Consider the following 27,419-nt stretch of genomic DNA (forward strand, 5'->3'; position numbering starts at 1 on the left):
CATCAGATGATGTAGAGGCGGCTCTGATATCAATGAAAGATAAAGTTAATAAAGAGAGACTCTCAGTGTTAGATAGATCATTTAGAAAATTTCAGCGAGATATTAGTAGGATCAAAAATTTCATTTTCACTTTCTTCATGTGCAATAAGATACGGTAGACCCTATAACTAGTTAGCAGTCGAAACGAGTTACACCATCGAATTTGTGTCACATTCTAATAGCGCATTGTTCTACCATGTAACCATGAGTCACTTCTCTTCTCAACTCACTCAAATGAAACACATATGCAATAATATTTACTCGGACAGTGACCCTAGATTGATTTGTATCAATGTTGTATCGTGCATAGGATTTTATTCATCTCTTAGAAGGGAAACATATTTTCGCGATACAATTATAATCGCACACACATAACAATAGCAACGATCAGGATTGTAACAGACAATAAAACCCCCGAAGATAGTGTTGAATCATAGCTCTCAAGTTGTCCATTAACAGATGCGTGCAAATACTCAAAATTTTACCAAAGTCGATATGAGAAGTAATGTGAAATGATTACGTGCAACGGAGGGAAGGTACTCAAAATAGTTTGTTAAAGTTTGCACCCGGACAATAAAATGTAACCACGATGAGAAGGGAACCGTATCAAAGAAAAACAAAACTTGTTTCGATTTAATCAGAAGCGTTTATTTCAGTCCCCGGAAAGAAAGCTCCCCTCCCTTATTTCTATTGTATCACCTTGTCCAATGGGAAATATCGGAAGGATTCGTTGAAGATGTCCGTAAATGCTATACTGACGAGATCGTTGATCAGCGGTTTTACGAAGGGGAAACTTGGCTGCCACATGGCGTTGATGACAAAGTCGGCGATGGATTCTGGAATGGGAAATATGTGGTCAACGAAATGTTTCTTAAGTATCTATGATAATAAAAAAAAATGAAACAATAAAAAAGGGACAGTTTACACCGTCTTCAGCCAAAGGCTGCACAGACTGAACAATCACGAACATTAGGCAACGGACAACACAGAACACCCAGTAGCCCAGTGATGAATTTTTCGTTTGACGAAAAGTTTCCACCGACTGGAGCGGGAATCGAACCTGCGTTTCGTGGCACAATACGCCTAAACGACTGACGCCGCTAACCGCAAGGCCACGAAGCCATACAAAAGTTTGAATTTTAAAAATAGTTCGAAACTTTTGGTTATAAACTTCACTTAAACGCTTCTAGGTAACTTATTAGTATGGACAATGGAAATTCGCGAAATTTGATCTTTGCCGCGAAATTTAGGAATTCTTGCTAAATGCCGCGAAACTAGTTGAATTTTGAAAATGTATATGAAAACCACAGTGAATTAAAAGTTTTTGCCTATGAAATTGACATATTCATCTTGAAGTCGTAGCTCCATCAAAAATGTTATAACCGTTCAGTTTTAACTTGGACAATTTTCTGATTCGCAACTTTCGTTTTATATTTTGCATTGTCGCTCTGATATTAAATTTATCATCTTAATTTGTAAAACAAAAATTTTATTCAATAAAATGCCGAGAAATTTACACATAAAAAAGGCTTTTTTCACTCAAAATGTGTTAATTTGTGTAAAATACGGCCAAAACTATGAGACCACGACAAAACCGCGAAATTTTCAATTTATCGCCTTGGCCACACGCGAAATTTCAATAATTTAGCCGCGAATTTCCATTGTCCCTACTTATTAGAGTACGCTCAGTACAGCACAACCATTTGCACACTAAATATTGCTACCATTCTCTAAATAAAAACCACTAATTGACACACCTATCGGTTGCATAGGCGTAGCCATGAGAGGTGGTGGTGGCGCAAGAGACCTTAGAAGAATTTCCCGCAAAAATAATCATTATACAAAACGTCAACTCTCTTTTTCCACGAAACGTTAAATTATGAAGCCTTTTGCATTCATAGCGAATAAAATGGAGTCTGAAACGCGTCTTGATTCATTTTTTAGCTGAACAACAGGTTCATTTAAAAGAAACATAAGTATCATCGTTTTAAAAATGATGAAAATCGTGCCTCTGCTGTAATACCTGGCTCTCCGAAAGTCCATCCTCATGTCATAGCCCCGGCGGGACTCGAACGAACTGGAGTGTTCGCCCGAAATCTTTACGCAGTTCTGCAAACCGTCCATCGTCGCTCTAATTAGTCTTGTAAGCTTCCCGGGGAAGCTGTTCTCGTCCATGATTCTCCATAGCTCTTAGCGATCTATACTGTCGTATGCCGCTTTAAAATCAATGAACAGGTGATGCGCAGGCTTCTTCCTTGCTCTTGACTTATCCTCTTTCTCCCCCTTCTAATGATCAACTACAAAAGAGAAGCGATTTTACCCACACACAAAGCGTACGAGCTCTGCGGGATGAAGAATTCGCACATCTGTGTTTTGTTATTTTCATTCCCACAGTGGTGAAGAGTTTGTTTTGACAACCTCAGTGCTTAACCCCTCTACCGGCAGCTTCATTTTTTACCGCAATATTCAAATTCAAATCGTTATAACTTTTTTGTTTTTCAATATTTTTGCACCATTTTTTCACAAGCTCTCAAAAAACTCTTCTAGTTTTAGGATCTGTGTTGATATTGATTATTGGTGATCTGATTTTAAAGATATTCCGATGTTCCTTGGGGGACCAACATTTTCCATATAAAATGCCTTTGGCGGCCATTTTGTTTTTGATCAATTTATCAAAAAAATAAAATGTGGGCTATATAATGCCAATTAATAAGGAGCTTTTCTGAAAAAAAAATCATACAAATCGGTTCAGTATTCTTGGAGATATCTGAAAATAACGATATGATGTTTTTGGAAGTTTTTAAGATCTTTATTTGGCCAGCGTGGTTCCAGAAACCTAAATGGTCATTACTTAAAGACGGCTGCACCAAATTGCTTCATTTTTTCACAACATACTCTCATTAATGTATTGTTTCGAAGAGTGAATATCCGAATGCTATTGAAATTCTGTAGCCTGAGAAATTAACAGGAGGTTGTAGTTACGGGTCGGTCCCCCAAGGAATTTTGGAATATCTTCAAAACCAGATGACCAATGATCAATATCGACACAGATCCAAAAACTAGAAGAGTTTTTTGAGAGCTTGTGAAAAAATGGTGCAAAAATATTGAAAAACAAAAAAGTTATAACGATTTGAATTTGTATTTTGCGGTAAAAAATGAAGCTGCCGGTAGAGGGGTTAAAAGAGAAAGAGATTATTTTCTCCCTTTCTCAGTTAGGGGGAGAGCATGTTTTCTCATTTCTCAGTTCGGGGAAGAGTATTTCCAGACAGCTCTTCGTTGTGTCTTTGTAGCTCTTTGCCCAAAAGGGCAAAGACGAAAGCGAAATCATGGTCTTGCGTTGACGGAGAAACCAACCTCAGTTCATCCCAAAAGCAATGATGATGTGTTTGCAGAGCCTCGCAGTAAGCTAGAGCTGTCAAATGGAAGATGTGCGTTTGGATAGAGCCAACGTTTCTCTCCACTCTCTCAGCCACGGATTATTCAACCAACAGCGAATGCTGGTTCATAATTGTTGTGAGCGTACGAGGTCGCTTCATCTATCAGATCAAGATGAGCAGCATAAAGCCTGGTGATGCGTAGGGACCTAATATTCTCGTCATTTTTGTAGGATTTGCCGTACTGTAAAGATCTGGTCCGACGTCGAGCAGCCGTTTACGAATCTGGCTTGATAACTTTCCACGAACTCATTTGCTATTGGTGACAGACGACGGAAGATAATCTGGGATAATACTTTGTAGGCGGCATTTACAATAGTGATCGCTCGATAGTTAGCACATTTTAGCTTGTCGTTCTTTTTGTAGATAGGCCATATCCCTTGCTTTTACTCCTGCGGTAGCTGTTCTGTCGCCCAGATTCTGACTATCAGCCGATGCAGACAAGCGACCAACTTCTCTGGGCTCACCTTAATGAGTTCCGCTCCGATACCATCCTTCCCAGCTGCCTTGTTATGCTTGAGCTGTTAAACGGCAGCCTTAACCTCTCTCAAAGTGGTAGCTGGTTGGTTGCTAGGGGAAGAGCACCAATTTTCGACCCATTTATACGATTTGTACGTCGAAAATTAGTGCTTTTCCCCTAATGTCCAACATTCCGACGTAGTCATTTCTTCCACTGCCTCGAACCTTCGTGCCTGAGCTCTCAGCATAATTCAAGTGTTCCTCGTAGTGCTGCTTCACCCTTTCGATCACCTTGCGTCCGTCCGACAAAATGTTCTCATCTCTATTCCTGCACATTTCTGCTCGCGATAAAAAGCCTCTTCGGAATGCGTTGAGTTTTTGATAGAACTTTCGCGTTTCTTGGGTGCGGTGCAACAGCTCCATTTCTTCGCATTCCGTCTCTTCCAGGCGGCGCTTTTTCTTCTTGGACAAACGGGTCTGCTGCTTCTGCTTCTGTATATATCGTTCCACGTTCTGTCGAGTACCTTGCCGCAGCATTACTACCCACGTCTTATTCTTTTTCTTGGCATTAACGTTGTCACTGGGACAGAGCCTGCTTCTCTGCTTAGAGTTCTTATGAGCACTTCTACAGTTATTAACTGAGAGCTTTCTTTGCCAAAGTTGCCATTTTCGCATATATCGTGTGGCAGGTACGATGATACACTATGCCCAGGGAAGTCAAAGAAATTTCAATTAAAAAAAGATCCTGGACCGACCGGAATTCAAACCCAGACACTTTCAGCATGACTTTGCTTTGTAGCCGGAGACTCTAACCACTTGGCTTAGGAAGGCCCCCTACCTATCCACCTACCCACGTCCAAAAGTGATAAAAAAATAAATTTTCAAATTCCTTCTCTGATATTTTTCCTTGATTTTTTAGTATTGAATAATAATTTCTCAAAGTTTTAGATCGATCAGTGTATATTTAGATTTTTCATACCATTAAACATGAAGAGATGTTGGCTGAAATTGACCCTTTTGTATTTTACAAATTTCGTGAATGTTGATCTATCGCAATTTTAGTTTTTGTACTAAATCATAACCAAATCTGTCTCATTCGAAAGAATATACCTTATCCTCTGTTTTGAAGATGTTTTCAAACGTATTTGACGTATTTACTTTATGAGAATGTTGAGAAATGTATAATATAGAGCTGAATAACATAAAAAATAAAGCAAATCTAGTGTAGGATATGTAGGAAACACTCTTGCTGCTTTTCAACCACGTCAACGAACATGTCTATAAGGAACTCGACTTCTCCGGGACGCACACAAAAAAGCACTTTGGATGCCCCCAACCACCCCGACCCAGCCGCTGCAGCTGATGCCTGTTTTCAAAGTCGTCCTGGCATCTCTGCCGTCGGAGGAAAGGAAGGGGGCTTCCAAAATGCCTCTTCAGGCAAGTACAATTCGTATTATGAACTTCCATCGCCTGGCACCTTATCAAATTCCAGCTTCCAGTCCCCAGTGCTACTTCCATCGATAAACCAATCTCCAAGCACCAGTGCCGATTCAGCGTTAAAAGTGTACTACCAGAATGTGCGTAGTTTGCGCACTAAAATCGATAGTTGGTTTCTTGCTGTTACTGGCTGTGATTACGACGTGATTGCCCTTACTGAAACCTGGTTGGACAACCGTATCAATTCCGTTCAACTGTTTGGACCCTTATACGACGTGTACAGGTGCGACCGCAACGCGAACAACAGCGATAAGCGGTCCGGAGGCGGAGTACTGATCGCCGTTAAAAAGTCTCTCTCTTCCACGCAATTGAATGTTGGCAACAGTGTATTGGAGCAAGTGTGGGTTAAAGTCGGTGCAAACAATACAACCCTGTATATCTCGTCGTTTTACCTTCCTCCGGATAAAACGAACGATCACCAAGTCATTGAGTCGCATCTGCAGTCCATTCGTACAATCGACACTCTTAGTTCATGTGATGACTGAATTCTGATTCTTGGTGATCACAATCTTCCTGGAATTCAGTGGATACAGAATGAGTATGGTTTCGTTTCTATTGACTATCCAAACTCTACTCTTAACAATACATACTACTCGATTATTGACGGTATGGCTTTCAGCAATCTCCATCAATTGAATGCTACTCGTAATTTAAATGGACGTACTCTTGACTTGGTGTTCTGTAATTCGCTTGACAATTCTGTTTCTGAAGTCAGCGAACTGCTCACTACTATTGATTCGCATCATCCCGCATTAGAGCTTCTTATTTCAACTTTGGTCGAGGAAACTGGCGCTGACGATGATGAACGGCAGCTTAACTTCAAACAAACGGACTTCGGTGCTTTAACTAATTATCTTGATCTCGTAGATTGGTCCTTTATGAGCAATTGGACAGATGTGGATTCAGCTGCTCGCTGTTTTATCGATGTGCTTAATACATGGCTGATAGAACACGTCCCATTAAAACAAAAACCACGATATCCACCTTGGGAGACTAATGAGCTACGAACTCTTAAGCGCAATAAGAACGGCGCTATGCGTAGAATGCGCAAAACTCGAACTCCGGCAACGAAAACTGAATTCCAGCATTTTAGTAGAGCTTATACCTCAATGAATGCTTCTTGCTATCGCAGTTACGTGCACCGAATGCAAAACAATCTCCGTCGCAACCCAAAATCTTTTTGGGGGTTTGTAAATAGCAAGCGTAAGGACAACGGGCTTCCTGTCAACATGTTTCTTGGCGAAAAACACTGCACTTCTTCCACGAACAAGTGTTCTTTATTTGCCCACCGTTTCTCCAGCGTCTTCAACAATGAACCCTGTTCGGATGCTGATGTAAGCAGAGCTGTTCAAGATATCATTCCTGATGTAGTTGACATCGATATTTTTGATGTAACTGATTCAATGATCCTACGTGCGGCAAGTAAGCTTAAAAACTCGTTTAACCCTGGTCCAGACTGTATTCCTGCAGCAGTGTACAAAAAGTGCAATAATTCAATGCTTCAACCATTACGAATAATATTCAACATCTCTCTGAAGCGTTATAAGTTTCCGGATGTTTGGAAGACTTCTACCATGTTTCCCGTCTTTAAAAAAGGATCGAAGCGCGATATAGCAAACTATCGTGGGATAACGTCTCTTAGCGCCGGATCTAAGCTCTTCGAGATCATCGTAAACGATTTCTTGTTTTTCAAAATAAAGAACTATTTGTCGACCGATCAACATGGCTTCTTCCCTGGAAGATCAGTTACTACGAACCTAGTGGACTTCACCACCAATTGCCTTATGAACATAGAAAATGGATTACATACATAAATCTACTTCATTATAAAGAACGAAGATGACTGCGTAATGTTGCAAACCGTGCTTAACCAGTTCTCCGGATGGTGTTCACGGAATCAGATGACTCTGAGTATCGACAAGTGTTCAACTATATCATTCCATAGGATATTAAAGCCTATCTGTTACAATTATCGGATCAATAGAAAGATTGTCTGTTGTAAGAGACTTAGGTGTGATGTTGGAGCCTTGTTTTGTTCACTGGTACGACCGTTGCTTGAAACTGCAGATGTTGTATGGACACCTTACCACATGGGTTGAGCGAATAGAAAGAATCCAGAAGAGATTTTTACGGCATGCGCTTAAAAATTTGCCATGGAGAGAACCCGATAATCTGCCACCTTACCGAGAGCGTTGTCAGTTACTGAGCATGGACACCCTTGAACAACGAAGACATGTCAACCAAGCAGTTTTTATCGCAAAACTTTCAAAAGGGGAGATTGATTGCCCAAATCTTCTTTTTTTGCTGCCGCTGCATGTTCCATCGAGAATGCTACGCAATCATACGCTACTCCGCCCCGGTCAACATAGGACTAACTATGGTGCTAATGCTCCACTTCCTGCCATGTTAAACCACTTTAATTTAGTACAACAATTTTTTGATTTTAATATGTCGACAACTAGTTTTAAGAGGAAGATTGTCACTCAGCGACTACCGTAATAATAAGTTGGGGTCTTGTATAAGAATAGAAAAATTCACTTGGGCGTGTTCCGATGAATGTATCCCAATAAATAAATAAATAAATAAATAAATAAATAAATGATCATTTACCCCTCAACGTATGGCAAATATTCCATAGTATTCGATGCATTGTGGCTTTATTTGCGCTTTTTGCGCAAAGATAGAAGATTAATTTTTTGGTTACACTGCGAATCAGACCATTATAAAAATTATAATAGTATAAATATCGCCCATATGCACCATCATCAGCTCTCGAAAAAAATGAGAAACTACCAAAAGTTTACCCACGATATTCAACTTTTAATTGGCACCCAAATAATTATATTTCAATAAATTTTGACCTTGATAGGGATGTTTAAGTTCAAATTAAATAACTATGCAATATCCAACCAACTCTGTCATATGTACTGGAAAACTCGATTTTTTGTTTCAGCGACCATTTCCATCACATTGCCTTCAACAATCATTTTATATCAATAATTAGTAGTTCAATTAGAGTAAGAAAATCCTGGACTGTAATTTTTATTTGGTGTTGTTACCTTACGGTTATTTTCAGAGCCTGACAAGCTCCATCCATGAACGAATCGGAAATTATTTTGGGATGATGATATATCTGATCAAATATATGATCAAAATGAGCAGCAGACTTAACTGAAGAAAATGCACATTTTTTTTTAGGAAATTGATGAAAAGTTTTCTCGTTTTTACAGCCAGAAGAACAGATAAAAATCAGACAATATTATGAAAAGTAGGAACATATTTTTTTAGAGATGATCAAAATCAGTGAATGTTTTGAATGGAAATACAAGACAATTTCTAGAATCAAAAAATAGGACAATTCTGTTAATTTTGAGAAATTCACTAAAATTTTCTTGTTTTGTTACTCGACGTATCTTTGTGAAGCATGGCAAGATGAAACGGTTAAGCACATAAATTAAATGTGTGAGCAATATGTAACAAAATCAATGAAAATCATGTAAAGAAGAACTTTTACATTTGGAAAAAGAACATTATCGAAAGGAAGTAAGTGCAATTTATGTCCATCAGCCAATAATATGAAGAGTAGGTATATATACCTTTTAGAGATGATCAAAATCAGCAAATGTTTTGAATTGAAGAACAGGATAACTCCGTTAGTAGAGAAAATTCTTTGAAACTTACTTGTTCTTATTAATGGATGGATTTTTGTGGAGGCTCCAAGATCTGTTGCAGGAATTCTTTCAGGAAAGCTTTGGAATTTCTCCAGAGATTTTTCAAGCGATTTATTCTGGTATTACTTCAGATATTTCTCTAGAAGGTCAAGGATTTTTGCTGAGATATCTTTTGGAAAATCCCTACCTGGAATCCTCCAGAGATTTATTCTGGGATTTCTCCAATAATTATTTCAAGATTTTTCAGCAATTAATTTAGGGATTTTTCATAAAACTTCTTCAAAATTGGAGTTCCAAGAAGAATCTCTTAAAAAATCGCAGATGAAATTCCGGACAAACTCTTATTCACTTCGATGAAATTCCTGGAGGAATTCTTGAGCGAATCTCTGTAGGAATTTCTAGAGGAATTCTCGAAGAAATCTTCAGATGAGTTTTTGGAGGCCCAAACCGAATCTCTGGAGAAATTTTAAGGGAAATCCCTGGAAGATTATCTGAAAAAATCCTTAGAATAATGCATGTAGTGATTTTCCTGGATGCATGTCTGAAAGAACTCTTCAAGAAAACTTCTGAGGAGTTCCTTTGGGAATTCATGAAGTTATTTCTTGTTGAATCCCTAGATAAATTTCTTTAGGAGCATTTCTTAAGCGATCCCGGAGGAAATCTCAGGAGTAACTCCTAAAAGAATCTCGAGAAGACTATCAGAGGAAATAATCGTACTGTTACTTGGAGAAAGCCTTGAAAACAACTCTGTATAAACCTCTGTAGAGATATTCCTGGAGGAGACATTCCCCAGAGAAGTCGCCGAGCAGATAGAAGAAACAGAATGGCAAAATGTGTTTCGCTGATATTTTAATAATGTGTAACTTTTTTTTGTAGCGCTGCTTCTAGAAGTCACTGAAAGCTCTTTTTAGCACAAAAATGTTCGTAAAGTCAAAAACTTTCGGATTTCTATATTTTTTCTCTACAAAGTTAAAGTTCATTTACCGTGCCGATTCGCCAAAAATGACCTCAGTGCCAAGGAAGGTTAAAGAGTTATCGAGATACAAAACATATTTTCGTGTTTTCTTCTCCTCTTGTTGAAATACATTCGGAAGGGTATTTTTTATCTTTATAAATAAGATTTTTAACTCTGGGTTAGTTCATTTCTGGATCAACGGCTTTACTTCACTTCCGAAGGAAGTCGTCACTATAACTTCTAACACCTTATGTGATTATCTCGGAGATGGGATTCGATCTCAGGTCCTATGCGTGAGAGGCATGTGTTCTAATCACTATACTAGGTCCGTCCCCGGTATGGTATTTGAAGCTTGAAAACAATAGAATTTTAACACATTTATGTTTTTGTACAGCCGTCAAAACTTTCAATTTTATCAGCCTGAAATAGGTTGTCATGTTTATTTTTATTATCTGCTTAATCATTACTCAATTTATAAAATGTGTTGAGATTCAGAAGATATTAGAACCTTTCATGAAAATATCGGGTTAGAGAGATATACCTCTTATGAAATTGCATAGGAATCTGAAATCGAGCATTAAGTTGGGGAACATCGATTTAGAGAGGCATTGACTTACAGAGAGATTAAAGTATGCTAGACTGAAAGGACCACGCATTCCATCGAGTTAGGGGAACTATCGATTTATAAAATATCGTGTAAGGGAGAGTTGACTGTATAAATAAGTTTTAATTCAAAATGCAGCAAAAACTCGGATTACTTTAACATTAAATCACTTACCAACAAATTTCGCCCCATGGAAAAGATCGGAGATGTGCAGCTTCATATCGCCGATCCGGTCGATCTCAACGCGCACTTTGAGCAGTCCACCCTGTTCGCCCAGCCTCGTCACGGTCGTCGTTTGACTGTAATCGTACAGCGTCAGGTTCCAGCTGCCTTTCGTCAGTCTAGACTGGCCGAGCATTTTCGACTGGAAGCTGTAGTGGCCATCCAAGGACTTTTCCGGGAAGTACTGCGAGTAGATGATGCGATTGTTTTTGTAGTCCGTCTTATACTTGGTGACCTCCGATTCGGTCCACCCATATTCGGACACGTTCAAAAGCTGAAGATGATAGCCGGCCAGTCCATCTCGATCCCCTCGGTACTGTTCCACTACAGATGCCTTGTGCGGGTCGAATGGAGCTACGTTGTACTCCGGGAGGCCTTGAAATAGGGAAAGGCTAGAGATGGATCTTTTACACGAAACATGTGAAAGAACGAACCAGTTTTGAACCAAGGCCTGAGGGCGTTGAAGGCCTTTTTGATGCAGGGATCGAAATTGGGCTTTCCCCACCGACAGTTTTCGAACAATCGGAACACATCTCGCTGGGAAGAAGCTGGGGTGGTCGACAGCGTTATCACACCTAGCACTATGCTGAATATTGAGTGCCTCATGGTTTATTTTGGGTTGACAAATTACAGACTGGAAAAGTAGATTAAAATTAACAGATTTTAGTGAATTGCAAGTATTTTTAAGTGAATTGCATGTTTTTTACACTCTTTCAAACTCATAGCCAGCAGCCATGTGAAAAACATCCTTCACGGCTATTTCCATCTCAAACCAAGCAAGTAAAACAACTATCTATCACTGCAAAACATGCAGTCAACTAACACGAAAAGTGTGGAACCGCAACGCGATGTGAAGGTCACTTGCCACGCGTGGTTCGGAATGAAGCTTACCTCTTGCATGGAGTTGAGCAGAGTTCACTTGGCCACAACCAGTTCGATGTAAAGGGAGATTTTGAGCTACTACCATACCCAACGAATATAGCTGAATGTTCTCCGAAAACAAATTGCTCATTGCCGGCATTCATCTAACTTGTCTGTTGCTAATGTTGATGTTGCAGCGTCCGAGAATCCCCTCCCGATTGAAGCCGTTCGAAGCCGCATGCTGCTTATTTGCTCAACAAAGTTGCTTACATTCGGCGCAACAGCTACCTACAACATCTTGGATTCGATTATTGCCCGGTTATGTGTGGTACTGTACAAAGCGGGCAATCGATCGAATTCAGAAGTTTGTGTAGATTTGCACACACATTGAAGTGAGACTTCGAAGCGCTCCGCAGTTTCCGCATAGAAAATTATCATCAGTAGTTAGCAAGCAATTGGCAGCGCTGCGTTATGCAATCCCGTAGACATCTAGCATAATATTGTTTAACGGTGCTCGCAGATGACGAGCAAATAAACGGCAATTGACCGGTGGATCAGCTTGGGAGCTCTCATTTTCTAGTGTGCTATCTGGGAGGTGCACTTGCATACACGCGTTTCACCACCCGAGCGTACCGGTCTTTTTTAACAGACCGGCGCGATATGCCGAAACCACGCTCACTACGTTTAAGGGTGAGAACAGATACCGTCACCCCACAGTTGTAGATCAATTAGTTTTAAATCAAGCATAATAACTCAAACAGAGTTGGGAATGGTAATAGTAGTAGGCTTGAGTTTTTCCGAAAATCACGTGGCTCTTCTAATACAGTAGCTCAAAATTGTGAATCTCATCAAGTAGTCTATATTGGGTACATGATTTTCTCTAAATCAGTAGTGTCATTGAAGGCTGTAAATGCGGGAAATGCAGCGGGAAGTAGAACATTTTTCTACAGTAGTTTTGGGTTGCCCTTAGCAACGGGTGTTTTGCTATTTTCAAGGCATTTTGCCTACAGCAGCAATAGGCGTGAGTTTCACTGGCTCTGCTGACTGTGATTTGCTGCGCTTGCCTACTGTAGTGTGAATTTCAGAACTTTTCCCAGCTCTGAACTCCTATTTTGACCACACACAAATATTCGAATCGCGATAACTTTTTTGGGTTTTAACATTTTTGCACTATTTTTTTTAACTCTTCTATTTTTAGAATCTGTGCCGATATTGACCATTGGTAATCTCGTTTTGCAGATATTCTGAAATTTCTTGGAGGACCGATACTTTTATTTAACATTTCTTTGGCCGGATTTTTGTCAATTTAGGCTGAAACAAATAATTATTTTATTTTATGTCAGAGGACGTCTGTCAAGAGAACGATTGAAAAAAGTTTAACAACGTTTGTAAGAAGTTAAAATTCCAAAAACATATTTTTTTCTTTTTTACTTTATTTGTTTCTTATTTTTTTATCCCCCACCCCTCCTTCGTATCTTCACGCAAAAAAAATTGTGCGATAAAAACTACCATTTTAGGGGGTAAACTTAAGCGCTCGCACCAAAAATGCTCAACAGACCAAAAATGCGCTTGATTTTACCATGTCTGTAGTCCAAATCAGATTGTTGTAAATTATTTTTGTAATGTTGTATAATTTAGTGATGTGGTGGGAAGTACCGTAAACATAGTAAATTGGTCTGAAATTCCATGGTAGTTTGAAGAATGGGCGAAGTCAGCTAAAATAGTAATTTTAACCACAGATTTTTTCCCGTGTTCCAAGTGGTCTCGGATATAGAAGAAAATTAATATTTGTATCAGCCTTATAACGATTATAAAATGGAGTGAGTTTTGGAAAGCCCGAGCAATCGGTGTCGTTCATTTACCGCCGTTTTACGGTTTTCGCGTTTTTATAGACAGCTGCTTATAGCGCAATCGAGAATGGAATATGAACTGGTGAGCTCGTTTCATGCTTCGTTTTCAAATGACTTAAACATGAAAGTTTTATTATCTAGACAGCGAAAGGGATACTACGTATTTGTTTCTGTTCAAAAAAGACTCAACAATCGATTTTGTCAAAATATACCCTTTTCTTAAATTAAACGTAATGCATCATGCCTTATTTTCGTTTATTTTTTTTTTAATACCTGATCTTTCAATGGTTTGACACTAGAGATGTCGAATTTTTCTCAAGAGATGACTTTTTGGATTGTTATTGCATGAATAGCATCATGCAAAATCTTTGAATAGTCGTTATCAAAGGTGTCGACACATTGCACAATGGTTCAAATCGACATTTTAGCAATAAAAAGTATTTTTTTCTGTTCTCGTCGGTTTTAGACGTTCGATGTCTTTAGAGAAGTTATTTTTAATTGCGTTTTGCATCATCAAGGAAAAATGTTGAATAGGGTAGTCCTTTCTTAGGTATAAATTTTGACTCAAACTTTTTTGTTCGATGGTATATGTGGCTGCGCTCTTACGTAAACTTTTAGAAAATGTTATTATGAACAACTTTGTTAAATTTATTGATTGACACTTTATTATAGGGAAATTCAACCCGAGTCTGGTTTATCCCCGCTTACTTTGTTAAAGACACTTTTGATTTAACTCTTCATTTGAGCTAAGACAATTGATAACATAGGACTGAACCAACTTTTTCGTTTTCAGTTTTATTCATTTTTTTCTGAACATTGCAAGTTTGTAGTTCTTGTGATTTTGGAGTTTTAAGCTAATTTATGTGAAAAATTATGACTGATGGAGTTGGTTTGATAAAATATTTCTTTTAGCAGAATTTAAAAAGCCTTACATTAAATAGACAAATTTTGCTGTCAGAACTGTGAGAATGAGCATCACAAGATTTCATAGTTGTCCACTTAATTTGCTTAATTTGATGTTTTTGAAGTTTTCAAGTTTTTTTTAGGCCGGAGGGGTACTAGAAAAAAAATTGCTCATTTCTCAAAAACAGGTGAACCAGTTCGTTCCTTTGTTAAACTAACTCCTATCGAAGTGCTGTTTCAAAAAGCGAACGTGAGAAAAAGATTCTGTAGTCTGTAGCTGAGGGGTGCGGTCTCGAACATTTATTTATTTATTTATTTATTTATTTATGTTCAGTCTGTATCGTTCCACGTTTTGTCGCGTACCATGCTGCAGCATTGCAGCCCGCGCTGCGTTCTTTTCCTCTAAAACCTCCTGGCAATCTCGTTTCTTGAGCTCCGTTCCACATATCCGACAATGCTTTCGGCAGCGCACAGTGGGACGAAATCAAAAAAAGTGGGACATGTGTGTTTGTGCTGAAACTATTGGTTTTAGCGTTTCGGCATGTTCTACAAAGTTTCATCATTTATTGAGTACTTAAATTAGACACTGAAAAAAATTTCACTTGAAGTGATATTCACTAAGAAAAAAAATTAACTTTTTTATTTATTGTCAAAATTGAAAACTGTCTAAGGAAGTATTGTAGGCGACATCATTTCATGAAAGTTTGTCGAAGACGGAAAAGCTCTAACTCCTACACTGACGAAGTTAGGGGGTAAAAACGATGGGTACCCCCTTAAAACTCATATTTTCTCCATAACTTCTAAATTTGAATTTCTACATTTTTACAATGTTCTACAATGTTTAAGGTGCTGTAAAAATACACATTTTTGCCAAAGACACTAAAGCGCTAGCTCTTCACGTTGAAGATTTACGAACGATTTTATGATTTTTTCACATCAAATTTAAGTGTGCTTATCTTGTAAAGTTGCAAGTAGTAGCAGCTAATTCTAGCATCATGCTGTTCCTCAACCTGTTCCCTTTTTATATATGTACGAATAATTGCGGGGTCAAGCGGGGCTCATCGCACTTTGTTTAATTGAAAATTGTATTTCCTATAATTAAATATATATTTTTTTGTAGTTTTTATTTATGTGGTATAGATTTTCAGTTTTGTTTTCATTTTGCTATGGAATTTTTAATGTTTGCCCATTTTAAACGATGATAAAATGTTATGTTTTACAGTTTTTGTCAAAATTTGAAAAGTTATATGTTTTTAAGTAATGTTTATTTTTCCGTGTATCTGACAGCATTTTTTATAAATGTATCAAAGTGCTAAATACCGCTATAAGATTATAATCAACTGTTCAACTGATTCAACTGTACAATTTGATTGTATATACTACAATCTTAGTTATAAAAAATAATTGAATTGCACTCCTGATTGATGATTGATGATGATGATTGATGATAGCATTCGATACACTTGAAAAAATCCAGTAATTTTCACGGAAACAACAACTTGTCCTCTACAGCCATGTCAAATTGAAACTTGAACAGTAACCATTATAAATTTGCCGTTCGTAAAATGGGCCAAGAGTTAAATATCATAACGAAACATAAAAAAAATTAACAGATAGAAAAAAACAATAATTAAAATTTAGAAAACATACATTTATTTATAGGAAATACAATTTTCAATTAAACAAACTGCGATGAGCCCCACTTGACCCCGCAATTATTCGTACATATATTCAAAGGGTATAGGTTGAGGAACAGCATGATGATAAAATAAGCTGCTACTACTTGCAACTTTACAAGATAAGCACACTTAAATTTGATGTGAAAAAATCATAAAATCGTTCGTAAATCTTCAACGTGAAGAGCTAGCGCTTTAGTGTCTTTGGCAAAAATGTGTATTTTTACAGCACCTTAAACATTGTAGAACATTGTAAAAATGTAGAAATTCAAATTTAGAAGTTATGGAGAAAATATGAGTTTAAAGGGGGTACCCATCGTTTTTACCCCCTAACTTCGTCAGTGTAGGAGATAGAGCTTTTCCGTCTTCGACAAACTTTCATGAAATGATGTCGCCTACAATACTTCCTTAGACAGTTTTCAATTTTGACAATAAATAAAAAAGTTATTTTTTTTCTCAGTGTATATCACTTCAAGTGAAATTTTTTCAGTGTCTAAATTAAGTACTCAATAAATGGTGAAACTTTGTAGAACATGTCGAAACGCTACAACCAATAGTTTCAGCACAAACACACATGTCCCACTTTTTTTGATTTCGTCCCACTGTGCAGCGTCATTAATGGCTGCTTTGACTGTCATCCAGCAGTCCTCAAGAGGGGCCCTATCGAGCTCGCCCTCATCCGCAACGCTGCCTCAAGATGCTACGCGTACGCATTGGCGACATCCGGTTGCTTCAGTCGCGTTAGATGGTGCCGAGGCAGGCGTCGGTACCGTACATCGTAGATGACGGATAGTTTTGAGCGCAGTTTCACCATCACCAGGTAGTGGTCGGAGTCAATGTAGCGCCACGATAGGTTCTGACGTCGGTTATGTCGGAGAAGTGCCGTCCATCGATCAAAACGTGGTCGATTTGTCCGCTGAGGTGATCTCCAGGCTGTGCTGGAAATATGTGCTACGAATGGCCATATTCTTGGAGGCGGCAAAATCTATCAGTCGTAGGCCGTTCTCGTTGGTCAGCCGGTGGGCGCTGAACTTTCCAATCGTCGGTCTGAACTCCTCCTCCTGGCCAACCAGAGCGTTCAAATCTCTTTTGATGATCTTGACGTCGTGGCTTGGGCAGCGGTCGTACACGCGTTCAAGCTGCTCGTAAAATGCGTCCTTGTCATCATCAGTGCTTGCGGAGTGTGGGCTATGAACGTTGATTATGCTGAAGTTAAAGAATCGGCCTTTGATTCTTAACTTGCACATTCGTTCATTGATCGGCCACCACCCGATCACGCGCCTTTGCATATCACCCATCACTATGAAAGCTGTTCCCAGCTCGCGTGTGTTGCCGCAGCTCTGGTAGATGGTAAGATTACCTCTAAACGTTCGCACCAATGCTCCTGTTCCGTTCCGTATTCTCTCGTTGACGTTCCTGTTCTGATGTGTTTTTACGGTTGGCTTGCAGGGCCTGACACCAACCCCCTAGATTTCCGGAGGACCATTCCCCTTAAATGTTCGGAGGGCCATAGTGTGCAGTTTAGCTTAGAGTCCTTCTCTGGCACTCGGACGATGATCAGCCGCCCCTGACATGGAGAACAGACGCTGTTGTGAGCCGCTCCTAACATGGACAGTACAGTACAGACGCTGCAGGTTTGCAGAAGCAAAAGCAAAGCAAACCCCCCCTTCCCTGTCAGCATACGACCAAAGTTCCCACCGGGGGTTGGTTACCCGATCTTCCCCAAGGTTACTCGTATTTCCGGCTAGTACCACGAGGAGGTAGCAATAGGAGTTGCTGGGCAAGAGGCTGAGGACCGCACAGAAGGGTTAATTTTATTCCTGCAGGTACGCGAGGTACCAATGGTACGCCATGCCCAGCCATTTACCAACCAAACCAAGCTGAGGGTCTTGGGTTCGAATCCCACCGGTCGAAGTTCTTTTCGTTAAGGAAATTTTCTCGTGCTCCCAAGGCATTAAGTATTTTTGTATCTGCCACACGATATACACATTCATAACTGTGGAAGTGCTGAGCAGCACGGTCTTTCCCAGTTGGAATGTACCGTAAACAAGAAGAAAAAATAAGATGTCTTAAGTCAACGTAGGTACATGTTTTGAGCAAGATTTTCGGTTTTGAACGTCAACATGATCCATAACCGTGTGCGATCCGTAACTGCGTGAGCATGGTACAACACGAAGCAAAAAACTGCATGCGAGTTCGCGCGCAGCTCTATGGCACATGGCGATGGCTGGCGTGCGCTGCGTTTTGGGCCGTGACCTTGTGTCTTGAGTGCTGTTGACATTCGCCTTTGATCTAGCATGAAGTTGAAAAATTCGAATTTAACTGCAGGTGAAATCTGGTCCGATGTAAATTAATTAGCCGGTCTGATGGATGTCAGAGTGGATGATTTATTTACATAGGTGGAGTGCATATTGGATCGTAAGCAATGACCTCGCAGCTCGTTTTTACTCCAGGTGATGGTCCGATTTCCGATGAGAAGTAAAACTCGAATCAATTAATTATACCAATTATAATAGTATAATTCAGAAAACAACTTACACAATTGATCTTCAATACATGAATCTTTTAATAATTTATTTTGAAATTCTTATTTTCTAAACGATAAATAGGATGCAGCTGCAAAGCTGTTAGTCTTAAAATTTGAATTTGGGGCACAGTATCTAATGATTGTTAGTTATTGAACTTGTAATATATTTATTGTCACGTTTTTAAAACCATTGACTGAGTTCAACTCTACCTACTTGATGGTAAGTCGAAAAAATAAAGATTGCTGACTTCTTCGGCTAATAAATCTCCAGTTTTACATTCGACACTTCGATTTTCCAATTCAATGGACACCTGCACCATTCGGTCGGCGCAAAGAGCTACATATCATTCAGCGCTCCCACAATCAAAACTTGCACCTATGCTAAAAGTAATAAACTCAGTTGCATCAATCCTTTCCACAGAGCTCCACCGGTAACATCGTCTTGTCAGGTAAAACACCTTTTTGCTATTTGTTCCACCGAAGCCTATGCAGGTGATCGTTGCCCAATTTTGACTCGGCTCAATGGTTGAACAAACTCGATGGCCAAAGATTATATGGAAGCAATAATGTACATATGTCTGTAGGTAAACAATAATAAACCAAATTTGTACGAACGCCATCATCAGCACCCCAAACGTATTCACCTTGAAATGGGGGAGACCGAAAAAGTTGTGGTAGGTTGATGTCGTTTATTGACATTGCAGCAGAGCTGCAGTCCAACGCTTTCGTTGACACTGCTGGCTTGATCGCGGGTGATCTTGATTTCTTAACGATTCATTATTGGACCCACGGCAAGTTTCAAGAAATATGATGCAGTTCCTTATATGTTTTGTGTATTGTCTCAATTTACAAAGTACTTACTTCAAAACTACTCCAAGATGAGTCATTTGAGCAAAAATGGAAATGAGTTCTTGATAATAAGTGGAGTGTTTTAAAACCTGTGAGACCTTATTACTTTTTGTACCCTATGAGACGTTATTTTTCAATTAAGAATTTCTAGAAAAATACTTCACTCACCAAACTTGTTTCAGAAATTAGTTTTCCAGTTTTTCTATTTGACAAAATAGTACAATAGTCAAAATTCCTTGAACCTGCCCAACCTTTTTGGAACGCGGGTCAAATCTTAGAAAAAATATCGTGCCTCGGGCCGAACTTTTTCAAGTGCAGTATTTTTTGTTTTATCAAATAAATATAATATAATTTCTTTTGTAGAAACTGAAAATACACATTTATGATATAATCTTGCGTAAAATTCAGTGAGAATTGTGACACGACTACGGTAGAATCCAACCCTGAATTCTTATGTGAGAATATTATCCAGGATTTTAAAAACATCCCTCTCAGAATTCAATCAAAAAATTTTGAAAGGAATCTCTCAGAATCTCATCATGTATCATTTGAGAATGCGTTTCGTTTTGTAGGAATAAAATTCCGAATTTTGCGAGAATCCAGCGCTGTTTTTTTTTTGAAATTTGTTTTCAGGATTACGTCAAAACCCAATCCACCACCCATTTAAAAATTTGGGTCTTGAATTGTTTATTCATAAACATTTCATATAGATTTTTTGAATTTATTTCTCATAGAGTTAGTTTTTTTTTTAACAAAATGTTTTCAATCATTTGAGACGAAGTTAAAGAGAGCAAGGGAAACCCTCCACAAACTTATTTGAAGAATCTTAAAAAAAACAACATCTTAAAATTAAAAACCTCAAGTTATGACAAACAGTACTGAAATTGCCTTGAAAGTTGTAATAAATCAGTCCTATTCTATTGGTAGCGCAGCTAAAAAGCCAGATGTTAGAAGGATCTTAGACCTCTTCGCGAGCCGCATAAAATGATGCGGCGGGCCAGATTTGGCCCGTGGGCCGTAAGGAAATGACGTCCATCGGCTGACTATCTTTCTTCAAGGATGTACGACGCCCACTTAGGTACAATCTAGCACAGTGATCACCAAACAGCGGCCCTTGAGAGAGTTTTGTGCGGCTCACGAAAGAGCATCGAATAATAAGATAAAGTCGACCAATTAGTGTTTTTTTTTTACCGTGATTTGGTTCCTTTATTCATGTACTTGTGTTTCTGCAAGTTTGTTCAATTCAACCATAGCTAATATGTCTGCATTCCTTGTTTTGAGATATTGTAGTGACAATCGGTAGTTGATGGGGATTCAGCTTTAGTGATCTTCTAAGAGAAATATTTTAATCAGTCTGAGACCCAATAGTTCCTCTTGAAGTGTTCGTATTCGAAAATAATCTTTTAATAGACCGAGAACTTTACAGTCAACTCGCCCAAATAGCCGTACCGATAACGCGCAGCTATTCAGCAAGACCAATACCACCAGTGGAGGATTTTTCGTTATGGAAATTTTCTTGATTTTCCAGGGCATAGAGTTTTTTCGTTCCTGCCACATACGAATGCAAAAATGGTCAATTGGTAAAGAAAGCTCTAAGTTACTAAATGTGGATGTGCTCATTAGGGCACTAATGCAAAAATGGTCAATTGGTAAAGAAAGCTCTTAGTTACTAACTGTGGATGTGCTCATTAGAACACTAATTATTTACGATAAATTTGAAGTTAGATGCCTTTCCCCATACTAATTGAAACGAGTAAACCTTTGCTGTTCAACTGTGAACAAGAGCAAAACAGGTAGTCCATTAGGTACCATCATGTTAGAGAGCTATTGACTTACAGAGAGATCGAAGTATGGAATCTTGAAGGGGCTACGCATTTCATCGAGTTAAGGGCTATATCTAGTTACAGAATATCGAGTAAGGGAGGCTTGACCGCATCTCAAATCTGGTCGACCAAGTCGAGCAATCGACACTAAAGAAGTCTGTAAGTCGCAGACGAAATAGGCTTATCTGTCAAGATAAGCAACATATTAGAGTTTAAAGGTATTTGATCACCTAACTAGTGATTTTTGATATTTTCTTTTTTATTTTGGAAAAGTGAAGTGAAAAGTTAAAGTTCAATCTCTTCCATAAATAAAAAAAGTATATATAGTGAAAATCACTTGGTAAAAGATGGAAACATTTATTTGCAAAATTTTGAAAGCTCTAATCCAAAGATCTATTATTGCAACATAATGCAGAAATAGCAAATTATTTTTTGCAGGGACGAAACTACGCAATCTAACCTTGCTTATATTGCCACTCGCTGGGTAGAATCTTCGTGGATTTTATTTGCTTTTATCCTCACCTTGACAACACAACAAGGATAAGCAGAGCGCTTGTCGCAAGATTGTCAATTTTCTTTTAATCTGCTGATATTCAACCGCTTGTGATAATCAAAAACGAAAAGATGAGCAAACTTGACTTTTTTACATTTCGCTTTGGGATGTTGTAATTTTCGCACAAAGCACACTAAAGTTACGTCAATATTATCGGTTTGTTCATTTCCTGTAACGTAACATGTATTTTTCAATTACCATGAACCTCATTGATCACCAATTTTCTGAAACTGACTCTCTTCTACTTCTGATGATCAAAAACACTCACGACAAGCGAGCATCGTTATTTGTTTTCTTCATCTACCTTTGTTCCATCTTCATTACAATCATATTGGTGTTAGTGCGTTATTTTGATGATGACATTTTTTGTTTAAAAATATTTAAGACTTGAAAGCAGAAGATAATCTTCTCACAGCACAACTCGAAAAAAACAACATATTAAAAAAGAAATAAATGTGGCGAAATTTTTGATTGATTCAATAATTATATTAATTTTGGAAGTGTAAATCAAAAGTACCGTCTATTATCGAATGAAGAAGAAAGTTTTGATTGAAATAATATTTCAATCAAAACTTTCCTTAATTTTTTTGTCACATCGGATTAATAATAACAGAATGTCCTGAACATTCAGGCTTCTAAAAACAGTGTCATTTAATAAGTGTTAACGAAGTAATCGGAATCGCATTTGCACAGTTATTTTGGTTTTGATTTTTATAATTTTTATTTTTGAACATCCCTATCTATTTTCATTTTTTATTGAAGCCTCTTCTAGTTTATTATTTTTGGCAATTGTAAAAAATTAAGTTTTTAAGGTACTTTGAAAAAAATATTTTTTATTCTTTTATTGATTTTTTTTTATTTTCCGTGTAATTAACGGAAAACAGGTTTGAAATTATTTTAATACCACCAAACTCTTCTTATATGATAGGTTGATTGTAGAAAAATATAAAAGTAACGATTTTTTATATTACACGTTAAATGAACCCCAGGTATTTGTAATCTATATAAGAATACAATTTTTCAAACAATTTTCAAAATACATTAAGGTTTGCAAAATCATAAAAAAACGTTTCTTATATGCGTGTTATGAGTCAAGGTTAAAGCCAAAAATTAAATCATTTTGATTTCTGAGCTACGAAAAAAACACAAAATTCCAAAGTGTACCCCGTCTAAAGGTGGGGTTGGGTATTAGAGGGTTAATATTGGAAGAAATTCCAGTATTTCCAGGATGCTTTTCAGTATTGGTCGAGCAAGCACTTAGAATATAATAGAAAAGAAGTGTCCAAACGGTAACAATCGATCACACAACTTGGAGACAATTTAATTCGGTAAGGACCGTCCCGTCATGGAAATCAAAATAGCTTTACTTGTGTTATTTCACTAAACAAAAAAATGTAAACAAACGGTCTCTAGAGTATCGCAATTATTGGGTTCTCAAATACACTTTGTACCAGTTATTGGATGCATCACTATTTCCAACTTACAACGGTAAACTTAATTGCACACCAACTAAATTTGTTCATTTGTCCTCACAAGGAAACATACATTTATCGCATGAAGTAATTTTACCGGGTCAAAACATAAGTAAATTTCAAAACGGGTGTCCTTTAAGTGGATTATAGAACTAAGCCACACCTCAAAATTTCAAGAGCACACGACTTGAGAACCAAACAGCGTTCCGCGTTGAAAATTTATCCCATTGGTCACCACCAGCAAGAAAGCAATTTAGTTGATTTTCAACTGTTGTCAGATTCTCCAGCCTTGTGCTCTTGAAAATTCAAAGTTTGCCTTCGTATTATAATCACCTTAACAAACTGCTGAGAAGGTGACATATGTGTGAGGCAAGATTTCCTAGTGTTCATTTTTCGAAGTGTATTGCGCGAATGTTCTTATCACGGTCTAGTTATCATTAAAAAAATAGTTCTTTCATTCCTGTGATTTGCCTCAATTGATACTGCTACCCTATTGTTTGTCAAAAAGATTTGTTCGTGTTGGATACCTCATAATTAAAAAAACTATAAGAATCAAGTACATGTTGGTCGGTTAAATGATGAATGCTGAGAAAATTCAATCATTAAGATTCAAAAAGTATAATTTTGTTGATATTTGTCTATCTCACAAGCTATTGAGTAATTATCTTATCTATCAATAGAATCATCGAATGTATTGATCATATTTGGCTTAAATTTTTACCTCCATGACGTGTTGTATTTGTCCAAATGCGTAACAGATCGCACAAAAAATGTAAAATTTTCCATACTTATTTGTCAATTTTAGCCTTTCGTAATAAGTGAACGCTGTCATATTTTTAAAAAGCTAATATGTTGCATTTAAATTAATAAACTGGATGCAACATTCGTTAATTATCTCCTTATCGCGCGACCACCAAGCACCGCGCTGATGTTGTGTACGAAGAGGAAGAGTTTTCCACCTGTTTGGTTACAAAACACAACAACACGAATACTGCAATGTAAATATGACCAAAACAAGAAGGATCGTTTGTAGATTATTAAAATGTTCAGCAAAGTTGAGTTGATGATTAGGAGCAAATTTTTGTGGAAGACAGTTAGGTATACTAAAATTCAAACGGTTTATGAATTATTACCAAAAAATGTGCAAAAATTTGTCATTTTCTCGGAATTTAGGAAAAATGAGAACCGCCATGCCATGTCATCGTGCTTATTATGTTAAGATCTTTTTGTCTGAAAGTTTGAATCGAGAAATCCTCAATAGTTTGGAGGATACAGCCGTATTGATAAAAAATCAAGCTAAGGAGTGGTAAAGAGCATATGGGTTTGTACTTTCAGGATCTGGAGACAAAATTTTGTTTACATTCAATGACCTCGAGAATGTTGCACTGTGTAATGTGACAAAACGACTAATTTCAAAAGAATTTGTTAAACATCTAGGATAAACCTGTGTTTTTGATTATGTCATTTAAATATACACGTGATGTTCAAATATACGAAAATGCAAATGTTACTCCTATACAGTTATGGGAGTTATGGGCAGTCTGACTGACACCTAAGTTAATCATTAAGCTAACTAGAAACACGAAGAAAAACGTTTAACTTCAAAAAATAAATTTAAATTGATATCAACAGGATTGGATCGGCCTAATAGTTTATCGAAGGCGACGAGACTGGCATTTTTCTTAATTTGAAAGGGTTCTTCACCAAAAAAGTGCCGCATAACTTTTAGCTCTGGGTGAGGTGGTTTTACCCCCTAGTATGTACGCCACAGAGAGCGATTAATCCCTAGAATATTACATATTTCAAGTACGGTATCTGATTTAGTTAATTTGAAAGTTAGAACACCTTCAATGATATCTCGGTATTTTAGCTAAACTTGTAGCTAACGGCATCAAATACTGTTTGTTTGACTAAAAAACGTTATGAAGGCGATAATTTTAAGTTATTATCGTCATCATCAGTAATTGTAATGACTATGTTATGACGATGATGATGTCGTACGTTTTCGATATCGATGATGATTATTGATTATCTATGATGGCCTGCTTGCATTTGTTCTACTAATTTCAAATGCAATTATCGGTTGATAAGCCGTATTATGGAGATAAAAATGCTCTCCTTCTTCTAGGGTTACCAACAGTGAAAACGTTCAATTAGAGATAATTCTTGAAGTATTGGCAGCAACACAATCATCTGTATAATTTAATAAATCAATTATCACAGCCATTGCATTAACAAACAAGTGGTTGAAAGGAATCCTTCACACGTCTAAATCGCTTTGCCCTGATTTAATAGCATAACTCAGCTGACATTTAATTGAGCATTGCAGAAAAGTGGGCGAATAGTCTCTTCAAGTATAATTGCTTTTTAAAATTCGACATCTCCGGCACTGACTCATGTTGAGTTGATTTGTCGTTGCACGACCAATTGAATTCCATTGAATGAATTATTGGATTTGCTGTTGTGTCTTTGGAAACTTCCTACGAGTTGCAATGGTCACGATTTCACCGTACATTTAATATTCAACCATTTGAAATCAGATAAATGTCACTGTTTTCTGTGAATTTTAACATTCAAATTTCTTCATCCCGATGTTCTTCCCACTCCCAGCAGCATAATATTTACGTTTTAAATAGCAGCAACACTGGATCCCCCAAGATGCGTCCTTGTGGAAAGTGATGTCCTTGGTGCACTTTTGAACCGAAGAACACCTCTCTATAAATAGCACCGTGAAGATCACGCAGAGAACTGACAACAAGTTTCGAAGGATCCAAAAATATTCGCGCACGCGGTCGACGACCGTTAGCGGTTTGTTAATTCGAGGTCCAACAGGTGCCCCGGTGCGTTCAAGACTGATCAGAACGCGTGCCTCGCTGAGTAGCAACGGCAGCAGCATCAAATCGCGATTTGTTGAGCAAAAAACCCCAGGCAATGCTCTCGAGCCTAGAAACGTACGGGAACTAGGTGTAAAATGTGCCGTTGCGTTTTACCCCACCACTCACTCAACCACACACTTCAAGATAAAACGTATTTTAAATAATTCCCGTCACCATACGAAACCTTTATTAACTTTAACTCTCATGGAAAAAAATACCAATTCCAAAATAAAAAAAAAATCGGTATCCTTGGGAGTTTATGGCACGGGGCAGAATGCGCTATACTTAATGATTACTTAGAAACTATCGCTGAAATTTAAATTAGGCCGCAAAACCTCAAACTTAAACCAGACATAGAACTGCATAAAATCTGCTGCTAAGTTAAAGTTTTTTTTTATTTTTCCTTAGGGGGCGCATATTACCCCGTCTTCCCTTCCACGGTGCGCTGCGCTCTTGCTTGCATCCGCCAAATCGAGTATTGGTTTATGCTACATCGCGATGGAGGGTTGTGTTTGTCTCGTATAGGTAGCATATTGGTTCTGGTCGTGTTCATAATCTTACAGTGAACGGTTTAATTGTTTGGAGCCGAATAATTTATTGCACCGTGCAATTGGAAACACGTTGGTATGAGTCGTGATGGTAAGTCATTATCTAAATCAACTTTCCAATATTATTATCGATTCCAAGTTTTGCCAAGTTTCAAGAGAACAAAGTTTAGCAGTAACTGATACATATATAACTTTGAGAAATCATGCTTATGCACTATTTGGTGGAAAACTGTAACTTGCATTAAGCTGTGCTTAACAGTGCTTTGCAACGGCTTTACTGGGCAGTTACTGATTTTACTGATTCGGTGGCATAAACCTTAGTTGAAAAAAAAAAAACACTTGCAGCATTAAGTATGACGATGTGTAAGTTCAACGGCTAATACGATGTCAACTTCTTTGCTCTCGTCAGGGTTAGTTACTGTGGTCTTGTCTATCAAGATCAAGAGTAATTGATAGTTAATGGTGGTTGGAGCAATGGGGGTTGAACGCTATTGATCGGGTTGGGATAAAGCTAGTGATAATGATTCATGTGTTCAAAGAACTGGTTCTTAGACAGCAATGCAAAACAACATGGTCTTGATGAATAGACGTGTGTTTACC

General features: G+C 37.9%; 1 protein-coding gene across 3 annotated transcripts; it reads right to left on the minus strand.

The window, feature by feature from the left end:
• Positions 1 to 330: 330 nt before the first annotated feature.
• On the minus strand, positions 331 to 26,274 carry LOC5577692. 3 transcript variants are annotated; one of them, XM_001663424.2, is made up of 4 exons: positions 26,021 to 26,274; positions 11,316 to 11,515; positions 10,834 to 11,256; positions 331 to 875 (listed from the first exon to the last, which is right to left on the minus strand). In XM_001663424.2, the coding sequence occupies exons 2-4, from the start codon at positions 11,485 to 11,487 to the stop codon at positions 727 to 729; spliced, it is 744 nt and encodes a 247-aa protein (XP_001663474.2). In that variant the 5' UTR covers positions 11,488 to 11,515; positions 26,021 to 26,274; the 3' UTR covers positions 331 to 726. The 3 variants fall into 3 exon arrangements, with proteins under 3 accessions (XP_001663474.2, XP_021707549.1, XP_021707550.1); XM_021851857.1 differs by lacking the exon at positions 26,021 to 26,274 and adding an exon at positions 11,773 to 12,040; XM_021851858.1 differs by lacking the exon at positions 26,021 to 26,274 and adding an exon at positions 11,589 to 11,691.
• Positions 26,275 to 27,419: the final 1,145 nt, after the last annotated feature.

This window comes from Aedes aegypti, chromosome 3 (assembly GCF_002204515.2).
Source record: "Aedes aegypti strain LVP_AGWG chromosome 3, AaegL5.0 Primary Assembly, whole genome shotgun sequence".
In the NCBI taxonomy this organism is placed as follows: domain Eukaryota; kingdom Metazoa; phylum Arthropoda; class Insecta; order Diptera; family Culicidae; genus Aedes; species Aedes aegypti.

Bases quoted from the DNA above. Each gene is read 5' to 3' on its own strand.
- LOC5577692 (XM_001663424.2), bottom strand. From the start codon at position 11,487: ATGAGGCACTCAATATTCAGCATAGTGCTAGGTGTGATAACGCTGTCG. The intron at 11,257-11,315 runs GTTCGTTCTTTC...CCCTATTTCAAG, and splicing joins CAGGCCTTGGTTCAAAACTG to GCCTCCCGGAGTACAACGTA. The intron at 876-10,833 runs GTAAGTGATTTA...TTCCCATTCCAG, and splicing joins CCATGGGGCGAAATTTGTTG to AATCCATCGCCGACTTTGTC.